Genomic DNA, 14,551 nt, shown 5'->3' on the forward strand with positions numbered 1-14,551 from the left:
TGGGCAGCATGATATTCTTATATCCTCCTTTTCTTCTGGCGATTGAATCCACAAGAAAGTGCAGGAAGAACGCAGAAGCACAAAGCTACCCATTTCCCCCTGATGACAGTAAAACACAGCATAAGCAGAGTCTTGTGTGCACAACTCAGCACAAAGGGGAACAAATGGAAACGTATTTTAAAAAGAAAAGTAGCTTCACATTTCTTGTAGACCCCAATTGCAAGCATGTTTTGAAAACAGACATTAGCACTGAAATTTAAAAAAGCCAGTTACTTAACAGGGACATTAATGCTGTATAGGAGATGCTGTTCATATTATTTTAATCTGGAGCAATAAATAGACACATCAATTAAAGTTTGCATTTACTGCAACAGCCTAAATGCATCACTGACAAGTGTTGCTCTATTACAATGGCTGGAGGATGGCAACCACTTAGGACCCATATGCCAACATGGATTATAGCAAATCCAATGAGTATTTTGTTTTTTCAATTATTCAGAGAAAATTTAATCCTGGTTAAGTATCCTTGGGCAGGAATTCATGGGTAGTTGAAGACTGAAACTAACATTTGAAATGCTTCTATTAATTTAATCTGCGGCTATGGCTTAATTATGACTGAATCCTCGCTGAATTCCATCAGGATTAAAATTCTCATACTGTATCACACATTTCATTTTTCTCTCCTCAGTTTAGGAGGCACAAGCCTGCTACTTTTACAACCATGCTGCTGTGGTTTTTTATTTTTTTTAACTTAGAGTTAATCACCCTTCTGCTCTTGTAAAATGTCAAACACAGAATTAAAACACAACTGGCAATCAAGCTAAAAACTGAACTACATCCGAGCCTCAAGGCAAGAAAGTGATAATGAGAACTATTGTTCACTGTAAACATTATACACTGGTTTTATGGACCTATTACAGTTTAAGTCCTATTAAACTTCTGCACAAATATTTTGTTTCAAAGCCACCTTAAACAAGATATGTATTATTTGAATTGCAGAACTGTCCCATCCAATTAGTTTAAATTTATCATTATTGAAATTTGAACTTTAATGTAGATGAGGCAGCTTAGGAGTGAAAATGTGGCTAAAATCACATGGTCTGTATCCAAACAGCAAGAAAAACAAGACATCTCCTCATCACTATTTTTGATAAAATCCAATCACTTCTGCATTTGCTGTGATGTAGTGAGAGCAAAATGCTGCTTTTAATTATTTAGCTCTTCTTGAGCTGGGTTTACTGCTGAAAATAGCTGCACTGTTTCCAATCTTTATTGCACCTTTGCCAACCAATCTCCAAAGGGATCTCAGAAGTGATGCCGACTTTTATGTCCAGATGCTACCGTTAGTGGCAACGTCACTGAAGAGAGGGAGGAGACTTCCCAGTAAAGACTATGGGAAACAAAGAGTCGGTACAGAAGGACCATGGAAAACAACTGGCAGAGGATGACACCCATGGTAATAATCTAAGAGGAAACAACCAAGGAAAAGTGAGTGAGAGACAGAACATGCTTTATACAATGAACGTACAATTCACATGAAATTTACTGGATGTAGACAGGGGTACCAGATCTCTTAAGACATAGTGCTGCACCCAATGAAAGAACAGCATATACCACAGATAAAATTCTTCTTCCCTTTCACACCTTGCAAATGTGCTCTAGAGGACTGAACATTTGCCTGGAAGGAATATGTAGAGTATCTGGGAGATGGAGGGGGAAGGAGAATGGGAGGTACAGTGAAATGTTGTTTTAACTGATTAAGTGCAGGGATGGATGTCTGCTATTCCCAAAGGTATGGAAAATCAAAGAGTACGTCATCACAGCAAGGCATCATTTACATTGTTTAAGTGATGACGTCATTATACAAATTATGTAAATTGCAACAGAATCTGATTCAGCGTGCAAAATGTGTAGCATGAAGGTCTAGAAAACTGAAATTTCACTTTACTATTGCATGAACCAAAATCTGCTCACCAAACGTAAAATCACAACTTCAGATGGTCTACAAAGTGTCTCTAATTCATAATATCCACAGAAAAGACATAATTCCACACATTACACAAAAACATGGTTTGTTAAACAGGCCATAATGGCTTAATTCACATACATTGTTCAGCTATTATTATTTGTAGTAATGGTTTACAAAATACAGTGTCTGGGATGGGTTCACAGATCAAAATTTTATGGCTTGGTGCAATACATGAAATAGACCATTGAATTGTGGTTCCACTACTTTATCTCCACAGTACTAAAACATGGCTTAGCCTGGATTTAACCCAATAATCTCAGAAAATGTTCTTTGCATCTGACTTTCCAACTGAACTTTGGTTTGCCCAATATGCTCTTCTCTATGTTAATCGATCTTCATTCTTTCCTTTTCTATTTTGATTGTCATGGCCAGATTCATGCTCCTGCCTCTGATCTCCCTGAGCTTCAGGCCGGGTGTGCAATTTCCACTGCCTTGAGGACTGAGCCAAGCTTTACAGGGCAGGCTAAGGGTGTACTTCAAAAACAGGCAGGTCCAGGTGCCATTTGGGAGGCACCTCAGGAGTTTTAAGAAGTGACACAAGTGTCTTAAATCATCCATTTTTCCCTTAAAACCTTCCAAATCCAAAAAATGCAAGACAAACATTTTTTTCTCCACCCACTGGAGGGTGGGGGAAACTCTAGGAGGCCACAAAAGGCATGCTGGACAGCCATTATGCAGCTTCTTTGCAGCTCCAGTTTCCTTTTATAGGGCTAATTATAATCGTTTAACTACCAACTCAGATAATCACTTTTATCAGGACAACCCTGTATTTGGCTTAAGCAAACACAGAATAAATGCAAGAAAGTAGGACTGCAATCCTAACTTGCTCCAGTTTAGTGAAATACAGCATGTGCAGCAAGAACAAGGACTTTTATTGCAACAATATAAGGCCTAGCAAAAAAAGCTAAATTAAAATGTGTTGAGTCTTTATCACCAGAAAGTAGCACGATGACAGTGATTCTAAGTTCTGAAAAGCACCCTTAATATGTTGCATATACCAACCTTCTCTCGCTGATAATCTCTAAACATTAGAGATACAGTTACAAGACTTGGATGACATAAAAACCACAGAATACATCCCTGAAAGAGAGAAGACACATTGGGAATCAGCTATTGCTACCTGGCAACATTTATGGCCCCCCAGTGAGACACTTTCCCATTGTCAAAACTCTATTTTTTCTAAATTAACTATTCTACATCAAGAAATGGAAAGCTGTAAGGACACTGATGGAAGTATACCTTAAAAAAAAACTTTCCCAAGCAATCCAGAACATTATTTACACATAAATACACACTTACCTGGAAAGAAGCCTTATTAAAATCAGTACAACTTACTTCTGAATAAATATAATTATACTTCTTTATATTTTCTTCAAAATAGTTTCAGTGGGGCTTCCAGAAGAATACATCAGGTTTTCATATAACACACATACCTTTGTGAAAGTAATATAGAATTCTCTTTTTAGAGTACTTCTCTCAATTCGGATAATCTGGTAAAGTCCACAACCTAACAACACAGCTAGACAAATTCTTAATCCAAGGAGAAGTCCACCAGCTAAACTTTGGTGTGAATGGTAACTATGGTGATTGGTATCCTCAAGCTGCTCCCAAATAAGCAGAACACTCTGCAGAAGAACAAGCCATATATCAAGAATAAAAATGATGCCTGAAGAAAACTTTGTCAGAAAATACAAGCATTAATGGATCCACATTATTAGTAAACAACAACTACCACCCCCCAGATTGGGAAAAAAGTAGAACTTTAAAATGATTACTAAATGTGAAAAAATCAATATGGACTTGGAAAATGTACAACAAAATATTCTAGACTGATACTTTTTTGGAGACTATTCTTTTGGGAGGGGGCTCTGAGTCAGTCTTGACCCCTGGTGACTGCCTTGCAGTCCTTGGCAAGTCCTTGCAGTTTTCTTGGCAAGATTTCCAAAGTGGTTCCCATTGCCTTCTTCTTCCTAGGGCCACCCAGCTGACTTTGTGCCTAAGGCAAGACTAGAACTAGTGGTCTCCCAGTTTCTGGCCGGGTACCTTAAGCACTACACCACACTGGCTCTCTTTTGAAGGCTACAGTCAGCCTGAAAGAGTATTTTTGCAGCATCTTCCAGTTATGCTAAAATCAGCTGCAGAAACACCACCCGTTCAGCTTGCCTACCACTAACAATCTTCCCAAAGAATCATTAGGCTGTTCTATTCAGGTAACATCATTGCCAGCATTACATCTTATTAACGTTCTAGAATTAGCCAGCAATCCCTTCTGCGGTAAACACAAAAACACACAACAGACCTGTGTGACAACAGCGGTTATAGCAATGGCTGTGGATGCTGGGGTGGAATCCCACTGGAGGGGTTTGCTCTGTGATTTCTTCATTCTGCCAATTGTCCATCCCATGCAGAGACTCAGTAGCAGGTACAACATCTGCATCTGAGAGATTATGTCACACACTAAGGGGAAGGTCAAGAAAAGTAACACAGTTAAATCATTAATGAGGGCACTAGGAATACCCGCTACATAAAAAGCCCTTGTGTAGGGCCTTAATTCTGCAAAATGTTTCTAGCAGAAGCCTGTGCCTTTACTGCAAGTCCTTCAATGCAACCATCCCTTTCGGTGAACAGGAAAACGACTGAACACTTACTGTCCACTCTCACTCTTGCTGCATTTCAAAACAATTTTGGTCTCATTAGGAATGTTTCTGTACCTATACCCACTTCCACAAAAATGTGGCAAGCCACTCTCAACTTTTACAGCAGAGCAAGCAATCTTTTGGCGATTACCAATGTTTTTAAGAGGCTGAGGCTCCCCAAATGATACAAGTAAGTGATAACAAGCTGCCCAACCTTTCACTTTTCCAGCTATGAACATGTGCTGCCCAATGTGAAGCATTTTAATTAGTCATTAACTATCTGATTTTAATCTCCTACTCTGAGAATAATCAATCCAACAGTGTTCATGTTTGGAAAGACAGCATATGACTACACTGTTAAGCATCCTTTGAAACAACTATATGTATTGTTAGGCAAAATGGACAAAGCCTGCCCTGTGTACTGGCTGGTGGGATTCTACCAGCCCCAGGCAGTATGTGGAAGTACAGAACATTAGTGCACTTGAAATAACATATACAATAATTAAAAAGATATTAAGCAGTATTTCATGATATACTATAAAAAACATAAATACTCAACTTAGAAAAGATGTACTTACATTCTGCAAGGCTTCCCATAAAAGGCAATCCTACTCCATTTTTTGAATAACTAATATAAACAAAACAAAAATTCTTTAAACAGCTCATTCTATTAAAACAAATCTAATATTTCACACACAGTATTAGGGTTGTGCAGCACTTCAGGTTCAAAGGGTGAAAGGTGCTTCGGAGCCTGCCACTTCATGAGCCCAACATGGCTTTTCCTGGGACGTGCTGCAGCAGTGACGGGCTGTGCAATGCTGGGAAAAGAAATAGCTGCTCCCAGGGGTCGGCAGCGGGTCCCATTTTTGCACTCTCCATGCACTGAAGCACGTTTTTCCCTTCAAACACCAAGTGTCCTACAAAGTAATTACAAGTAATGTTCTTTCTGGATAGACACACACACACACATAATTTTCAGACTGCATTAAAAGTAATCCATAGCAAGACAAATAGAGATTGGAACAGTTTTGTTTTTTGTACAGACAGAACAAATAGGATTGTCTACACTGGAATAGAATTTGGCTGTTGCAATGCTGCTGAGAAACGTCTACATTTGGCTCCCTTTTGTCCTAACCAGACTCCCTTCTCTTCTCCTTTCTTCTTCATTAGAAGATGTTTAGTTTACATGTACGTTTACGTAAAGTTAGTTTACCTCGTTAAGAAAAAAAATGAAATATTAAGAGAAATCTGGAATGCATTTCAACAGTGGTTTATAGTGTTCAAGGAACCCATTATAAGAATATCTATTAAGATTAAGGAAGTTAATTTAAAAAGAAACCGAAGTGGGAATGTGCAGTCACAAGTAAAGGTTATGGGGAAGCCACAAAACTGTTCTGTAGGTTTAATATCAGGAAACAACAACCAGCAACTTGATTCTTTGTCCTACTATTCTGTGAAACCAGTTTTGTTAGAATTACAGAGGCCACTGAATAAGCATCCCCACAGAGGGACGTTTCCCTCAGCAAATCGGAAAGGAGGGTCAGTGTGATGGAACCCCGGTCGGCTCAGAATACAAATTACATGTATACATCCGAATGGCTTCCATACCACTGTGGGAATCCACAGTGTAACCCCAAGCAACCCTTATACTTGGTAATGCGTGGTGCTATCTCAGGTTAGTGCACAGTAACTCAGCCTGCTTGCCTGTATGCTGGAGCAGAAAGGTTTATGGCTATGCAGCACAGCTGAGGATTTTTCAAAGGAAGCATCTGAGATTCAGGCCTTAGCAGCAGAAATAGCCAGGAAAGCTGGGAATTCTTGTTAGTAGAGGCTGCTGCTTGCGGACTAAGACAGCAGACAATAGGAATTCAGCCGAAGCTCTTTCACTGGGAACTTAGGTTTACCTTGAAAAATGTAGATAGTTTGCAAGAGCTGAAGCTGCTTGCAGGAGCAAAACCACAGTGAGCACTTTCAGCACTGTGTGCATAGGTCCCCCTTTCTGAATTGTTTGCCACAAGGACTGAGCGTAAATGCAGGCAGAAACAAAATAGCCCAGGACAAGCAGGAAGAAGAACTCGTGTAAGCCTGGGAACAGAAAAAACAATGTTCATTCGCTTTAGACACTGAATGCCTTGTCTCCTCAATGAAACACCAGACAATCCCCAGAGTGACTTCCAATTAACGCACATTTGACTATAACTTAGTAACAACGGAGAGCTGATCCAAGATTTAAAAAATCTGAAATGTCTGGAGAAATAAGCAGTTTCATCTTGTGCTAAAAGATGCAGGGAGCACTGCAGAAACAAGATACCACTATAGAAAAGGCGCTTCATGATGGGACCTGAAGAAGTTCATTAGGTCTTTAAAGGACCCACCTCCAGAGCAGGTAGATTGCAAATACAGATGCAGACAGCTGCTGCTTCCAACAGAGCAGTTTCTCAATCTCAGCAACTTTAAGCTGTGTGGACTTCAACTCCCAGAATTCCCCAACAAGCATACTTGTTGGGGAATTCTGGAAGTTGAAGTCCACACAGCTTAAACTTCAATTGAGATTGGAAATTACAGTGAAACAATGAAACTCAGTTTTGCTTTTGATTTCAAAAACAGTGGCAATAACTGTTTGGTTATATAATTTTTTTCTTTCTAATCATCCTTTTGAAGGACCACTATCTTCAGGATTTTCTTCTTTTCAGATAAATATGGCAACTGTGGCAGCATTTGGAAAAGCAGCAGGTAAGAGTGGGGTGTTTTGTCTTACCACTAGATGTCACTGCTGCAATACTTAAAAGCACTGGGTGCTCAATAAAGTGCTCCAACGGAAAACACAACTTTACTTGTGCTTTGTCATGTAAACCTGAACTAAGAAATTATTGGTTCTATAATCCACATTCTTTTCTTTACTCATTAAACAGCTACAGGACTGCAGTCACACGATACCAGGAAAAGACACAAAGGCTATAAAAAGTTGCAGACAAGTGCCTTTCTTTTTGCAATAAAGTATGTACTGAACAATCTTTTTTGGAACTGAATCCACGGGCTGCACAAGCCTAGCACGCAGATCAGATCGCAGATGGGTTACCCATCTCATCAACCTGTGTAACCCCCAGGGCTAAAACACTGGACCATCCCAGCTTGCACTATTAATTCTCAATTCATTCAACACAGCCAAAAGAGCTTTCGTTTTTTAAAAAAACAGTATTAGAACAATAGTAACGTAGCATACCCATATTTAAGCAAATGTAAGCACAAAAATTACATTTCTTTCCAAAGGAAAAAAAGTCAAACAAAATCAAACAGATATTTTGGATAATTTGTCTATATCTGTAAAAGAAAAATGGAAGAGGGAAGAACCTAACTTTCTGATCCTTAAAGGCTAGTTAAAGCAGCCAACGACTTTAAAGTTAGTATTAAATGAACAATCTTTCAAAGATTTGGAGAAATGCTTCTTCCTCCAAAATGTGCTACCTAAGAATAGCTTTTATGTCATTAAATTGATCGCTTCTTCAACTAGAGTCCCTCCTCAACCCCCTTCTTCAACCAGAGTCCCTCCTTTGGGGGGAGACAGGCAGTGATAAAAATTTAATAAATAAATAAATAAAATAAAATTCATTCAATTTCCCACAAACCCCACTCCATGTCAAGAAAAATGTCTTACCTGATTCCCCTGCACTAAAGTGATCTAACGGATTCCTTTCTGCATCTGGATTTAGTAGCACCATTTCAAATTGAACATCCTCAGGTTCAGAGTCTTCATATGTCTCCGCACAGGTAAACTTGTCAACATAAAACACATACCATGTGTCTGGATAAGGAACCTGGGATACCGTCATATTTTGTTCCGTGCAGTTCATGTTCACTTTAAAAAAACATGTTAAAATCAGTATCTTCAGGAAGCTTTAGTGATAAGAAATTTCTAGCACCCAACTTTTCATATCTGGATATGTCTAGGGGCCACATTCATATTGCTAAAAGTACGTGTACCAAGATGCCAGGATATATACCAATGAAATATATTTTTTCCACAGTATGTTCATAATATAAATATGCTACATTTAAAGAATACACCTAACTCCTTAAATACCATATGGCAAAAGTTATCCCAAGTTAAGCACTTTTTCAGCCAAGGAGGAAAAAATTTGTACTTAATTATGAAAACTATAATGAATGGTCCAATTATAGTAAAATGTTATTTAATTAGCACCAAAAATCCTTCAATAATTCAGGGGCAGAGTAAAGGTTTGCCTGAAGATTCACCTCAAATCCCTGGCTTCTTTATGTAACGTTAGAAAAAAACACCAGTCTAAAACCCAGAAGGAATGTAATTAATATATACAAACAATATTGAACAATGCAGACCAGTGTTCTCAGGATAAAGCAGCTTCTTAAGTTCCAAAATGTGATTAAATCTGCATGCGATCAATTCTGAACAGACCAATATCCAGTTTATACGTTTCAAAATAAATTTGGGAAGGAACTTCATGTAGAATAGCAAATAAATGGTACTTTTTAAAATCTGTCTAATTTAAGTACATAATTAATTATGGATATTAATGGTACACTACTATTAACATTTTATTTTATTTATTTATTTATCCAATTTGTCCCCGCCCATCTCCTCCCATTGAAGGACTCTGGGCAGTTTACAACAATCAATTAAAACAACCATCATAAAATATACAGTATAAAATTACAATAATAATATAAATAAGAGTAAAGATAAAAAGTCCAAGTGGCGAAAGAATCTAAAAACAGTCCAAGTGTGGAGGGAGTGGTCTATAGCAGCCATCTCCATGTTTTGATTAGTATACCAATTAAGAAAGATCCTGATTATGACCACTTTGAAATAAACTATAAGAGGATCTTAGTTACGATATATAAATTATTTGCGATCCACAGAAATTGGTATTAGGCTTTGTAATCTGACTTCCTAGTTTCATTTTCAGTGAGCTTTAATTGAATAAGGCAAGACAAGGGACCCTTTTCATGCTTTTCTAAAAACTAGACAATATTGCTTTCTTATTTTATGCTACCATAACTATAGATTCAAATATTAACACTTGAGATATGTAAAAACAGCCAATTGCATCACTGAGTGGTTTAAAAAATTGCTTTTAAATCAGCTATAGGGATAAGAATTTTCTCTTCAATCAACTGTCAGGGAAAACTTGGAAACAGAAGCAAGTATGATCATTTTAAAAAATGTGTCAAAATGGAAGATTTTCAGCTGTGTGATTGAGAGCAATTCTTTGGTGGGGGTGGGAGTGGCTCACCTCTCAAACCCTCTGGCCCTAAACAAAATGGCAAAAAGGGCAAAATATCTTAACCTTGCCCCTTCTGATAATTTCACAGCAATAGAGGATAGCCTTCTCCATGCACCCAGAAGTCTAGAAGGCCAAAGGTAGCCTCTGACCATTAAAAATTGCCTCCCTTTGTGTTACAGCTTTTGCATTCTAATATTTGTGGCTAAAGGTCTCCTGGGAAGAGCTTCAGACTGTCAGCAGAGACAGGCTGAGATGCTGAGACACCAAGTGTTGGGCCTCACTTGATAGCGCCTGAGTAATCTACACACTAGTCAGCATTATTTCAAAGGTTATCACATTGATGTATTAAATCCAAAAGAGAACATTGCAAGTGGCAGTAGGGGTAGAAACTTTTCCCTTCTATGAACTTATCCTTGGCACTGTGTATTTTGTCAACAATTAAAAACTTGACTCTGATGAATTTTATGGGAGTTTCTAAAACAAGAAATGGCCACACTGGGGATAAAAAAAGGTAAAGGTTCATGTTTAGTCGTGTCCGACACTAGGGGGCGGTGCTCATCTCCATTTCTTAGCTGAAGAGCCAGAGCTGTCCGAAGAAACTTCCATGGTCACGTGGCCAGCATGACAGTCACAGAACACTGTTACCTTCCCACCGAAGCAGTACCTATTTATCTACTCGCCTTTGCATGCTTTCGAACTGCTATGCTGGGGATAAGCAGGGTATAATAATCCAGCAATTATCTGGACAGGAAAGAGGACCCACGCTTGGCACATTGACTTGTGGTATGCTTCTACGTGTGTATTCCATCAAAGGAAACAGACTAGGACTGAAAGATGAAGGTGAAACGCATATATTTAGAAGCTAATTTGTAAGGAAGCACAATAGGTGTGACTGTAGAAAGATTTCATAGCTAGCACAGCTAGAAGACCAGATGCCTTAGCTTAGCTTGCTCTTTCCATGTCTTTTGGTGCAAATATCAAAGCACTTTAACTTACTTTAAAGTGCTTCACAAAGGATTAATATACAGTCAGTTGATGAATTTAAGCAGGCTATACAATGGCTCAATATATTAACGACACCTGTGCACAGACTCACTTATCAGTTGAGCTTTAGCCAGTTTCTCTTTACAGCTGTAATCCTGCTGGCTTTCTTGAAGCTTTAGCCATTCCTGAGCTTGAAAGAGATGAAGCTTTGCTTCTTTTCCAACAGCAATTGCTACGTTGTTGATTCTGACATACAGAAGAGCACAATCACCTTGATATTTAAAAAGAAGTCAAATTCTGTTATACAGATAGAAACATTAGTAAGAGAGAAACATTCCCTAAAAGGCAGTTAATGCTTTTAATGTGCCTCCTAATGCTGACCACTGCCAAAGTATTTTGTTCTACATATTTACCAGTTGCATTTATTATTGCATAGCATGGGCACTTTTTAAAGCTCTGTCTATGCTGAAAGGTGTCAAAAATTTCAGTGAATTAACTTTTCACCTCTAACATATATGCACAATGTGCACAAGACAGCCTTTCAAAACTGGGGACAACTTCCATTCCATTTTGAAAAGCCAAGGGATGACAGGATGAGTGTTGTCCATCGGCTTGAAAAAGGCTAGGTTCACGCCTATTGCAATACGTAACATAAAGCAAAGGAAGACTGAGCTTCAGTATGTTTAATAGAAAGAAGGGCAACCAGGGGCAAACCGATCACATGTGCTCCCCCTGTACTGCACTTACATTGACCATATTTTCCTGGAGAAAATAAAGGACAAACCTGAAAAAGGGGCAAATCAGAGGTTCATAAGGATAAAAAAATTAATTGTTTATGCTCATAATTTTGCTTTACAAAGGAAAATTCAACAGTGAAACCAAGAAAAACTACAAAAACGCATATTCTAATAAAGGACAGCTCTCTGAAATAAAGGACTGTCCTTCATAATAAAGGACATATGGTCACTGTACCTATTCTCCAAGGTCAGGGTGCCAACATTTAAGGGTAGGAATAAAGTAGAAGACCATTCTTTTAAGTCCCTGCCTCCAGCCAATTTTGGTCCGATTTTGGAATATCTTTCAGGGCTTTCAAGGCAATGTTGGCCCAGTTTTGATGGTTGGAGAAGATTTTAATGGTAGGAAAGGAAATGGTTTCCACACCTCCTGCTCCCATTCCTATTCTTAAAATGCTGAGAAAAATGGCTGCTTGAAAACTAAAGAAAAATCACCCTTTTCGGTTTAACCTCCACCTCACCAGATGACCTCATGCAGACCTTTGGAAAGTCAGGTGGCTAATTTACAGCTCTCTCTCCTGGCATTACCTATAAGAGTTGGATAAAGTCAAGTTGTCTTTGACTCAAGCTGAATTCCTGGGGTTTCACACACATTGCCATGTTGTTTTCTTGGCAATAGTAGGTGGGTTGTTATTACCTTCTTCTGGATGCTTTCAACTCATACCATACCATCAATGCCTGACCATGTCAAAGTCAACTAGGTACCTAGCTGGGCTTAGGACTTTTACAGTTACAATAATTTTTGCACATCAAGATTGTCAGGCAGATACAAACCCATACACTACATATCTATGACTAGTAATAAAAAAACAGTTATCTATGATTAGTACTGTTTAGAAGATTTGTTTCCTCACTTTGATGGGGCCCTGTAAGTGCTTTTTATAAACCCGAACTTCCAGCTTTCCTTTTCTGAGGTGTCAGTGAGGGTTAATAGGCTTCCTGCTCTCTGTTATTGGACAGGAGAAAGATTTAGTGAGCAAGTGGGTCAATCAAATTATAGCAGGAACTTCTGCAAATATAGAACAGAAGCAACACTCACTTCCAGGACCACTCCTTAAGGAAAACTTACCAGGAGACAATGCTGACAAGGTCCCTCCACTTATTCAGACTTTACAAGCCCAAACAACTTGTTTCACAAAAAACTGTTTATCCATCTATGGTTTACCAGAAGAGGCACAATTAGGTCTCAGTCCTGCTTGCTGCCACTCAGTCTACTTCTATGCTGGGAACCAACAAGGCTTTCTTCCTCTGGAGCTTCACTAGGTGCCCCAACCAGGCACAGAAGAGGAAGGAGGGCTTGGTCCTTACTCTGCCATCTTGCTGCCGGCTGCTTCTAGATTCCAGACCAGTGTTTGTTCAGAAGCTGCTGCTGCTTAGTTAAAGTGTTTCTTCTCTGCTTGGGAAATGAGAGCTTAACTTTCTTGTCATGCTGCTATAATAATCCAGTGAGTAGCAGTACTAGGCTGGCCCAACATTGTGCAAGAGGTAAAGCAGAAATTGGCCTGCAAATTGATGACCCGTTGCCCCTGCCTGAGACTTAAGATCAAGTGAATGGATATTCCAGCACTTAGGGGGGAAAAAACGCTTGTGTGAGTTACTTGCAAAACAACCAGTTTACATGACACGGGTGGCAGGTACGACCTGGGGATTGGGCATTCCTTCCTGAAAAGAGCAAAGTGGAGGAACTGATGTAGTGAGATAAATTCCCCAACATGAAGCACTCATGACTGATGTAGTGGTCACCCATGTGCCCATATACCAAGCAGTGTACATGGAGGACTAGAGCAGCTACTTTGAGGTGCAGAAAGATCACATTCTCCATGGCCACAATGGCATTCACAGATGAACTCAAAAGTTGACAATCTTTCAAAACCTAACACTGGACTATGATGGTGGCTGCTGCAGCACATGCAAACCTAATATCGACCTACCAATTGATGCACTTCTCTTATTTCCCCGAAGAGCACGCGTGGGACGGCAGGTACTCCACGCGAGCCAACCCCGCGAAGCGCTGAGGCGGCGCCCACAGTCAACCTGCCACGGCCTGTCCCGCAATCGCGCCCCCTTCCTCCGCCTCTGCCCCGCGGAGCCCTTACCGCGGAACTGGAACTGGGCCACCGCCTGGCCGGCGCGGGCCGCGGCGCTGGAGAAGCCGCCCTGGACAGTCTTGGCTTGGGCCCCGCGCATCCACGCGCAGCTCCCGCTCCAGAGCGCGACCCAGGCGAAGCACAGGAGCCGCTCCATCGCTTCTCCGGAACCGCGCCGTCACCTCGCCCCCATCCCGACCACGTCTGCAGCCGTCCCGAGCGAACGGAAACCAGGCGGAACAAGGAAAGGGGCGGCAGCCAATGGGAAAGGGGCTTACCGGGAGGCTGGCCAATGAAGGCCTTCCGATGCGGGAGGGGGCGGGCCAGAGAGAGGCGTTGCCCCGTGCCACCTCTCACAGGCGGACTTCCAACTGGCATTAGGAGACGGTTGCTAGGAGAGAGACGCTCCACCCGTCACGTCACTGAAGTTGGAGTGGATTGGTGGAGGGGAGGGGGAATTGCGGCCAGGGCAGCGGACGTGGATGGCGGTGAGGGAATCCGGGAGGACATCCAGTCGACCCCTTTTTTTTATACTTCTGGTCTAGGTCGTGAATCGTGCTCTTCCCACCCAAGATCTTCCAGACCTGGAGGACTAATTCTGAGCCCGCGTGGCCTTAATGCCAGCAGCTCCATCTAACTCCAGCTTGTCCCAAATGCGCGTGAATGAAAAATGCTTTTAAACGTATTTGGTAAACTAGTTTGAATGATTCTCTTTTTGGGAGCGGAAAAGGTTATTCCATCTCAGAAGTCTACTGTAAGC

General features: G+C 40.5%; 1 protein-coding gene across 2 annotated transcripts; it reads right to left on the reverse strand.

Moving 5' to 3' along the window:
• Positions 1-301: 301 nt before the first annotated feature.
• On the reverse strand, positions 302-14,022 carry GPR180 (G protein-coupled receptor 180). 2 transcript variants are annotated; one of them, XM_063304654.1, is made up of 9 exons: positions 13,801-14,022; positions 11,023-11,181; positions 8,321-8,521; positions 6,570-6,750; positions 5,244-5,293; positions 4,329-4,486; positions 3,463-3,654; positions 3,032-3,109; positions 302-1,464 (listed from the first exon to the last, which is right to left on the reverse strand). In XM_063304654.1, the coding sequence occupies exons 1-9, from the start codon at positions 13,946-13,948 to the stop codon at positions 1,306-1,308; spliced, it is 1,326 nt and encodes a 441-aa protein (XP_063160724.1). In that variant the 5' UTR covers positions 13,949-14,022; the 3' UTR covers positions 302-1,305. The 2 variants fall into 2 exon arrangements, with proteins under 2 accessions (XP_063160724.1, XP_063160725.1); XM_063304655.1 differs by having other exon boundaries at positions 11,023-11,156; positions 13,801-13,924.
• Positions 14,023-14,551: the final 529 nt, after the last annotated feature.

The sequence above is a fragment of the Candoia aspera genome, chromosome 5 (assembly GCF_035149785.1).
Source record: "Candoia aspera isolate rCanAsp1 chromosome 5, rCanAsp1.hap2, whole genome shotgun sequence".
Classification (NCBI taxonomy): Eukaryota; Metazoa; Chordata; class Lepidosauria; order Squamata; family Boidae; genus Candoia; species Candoia aspera.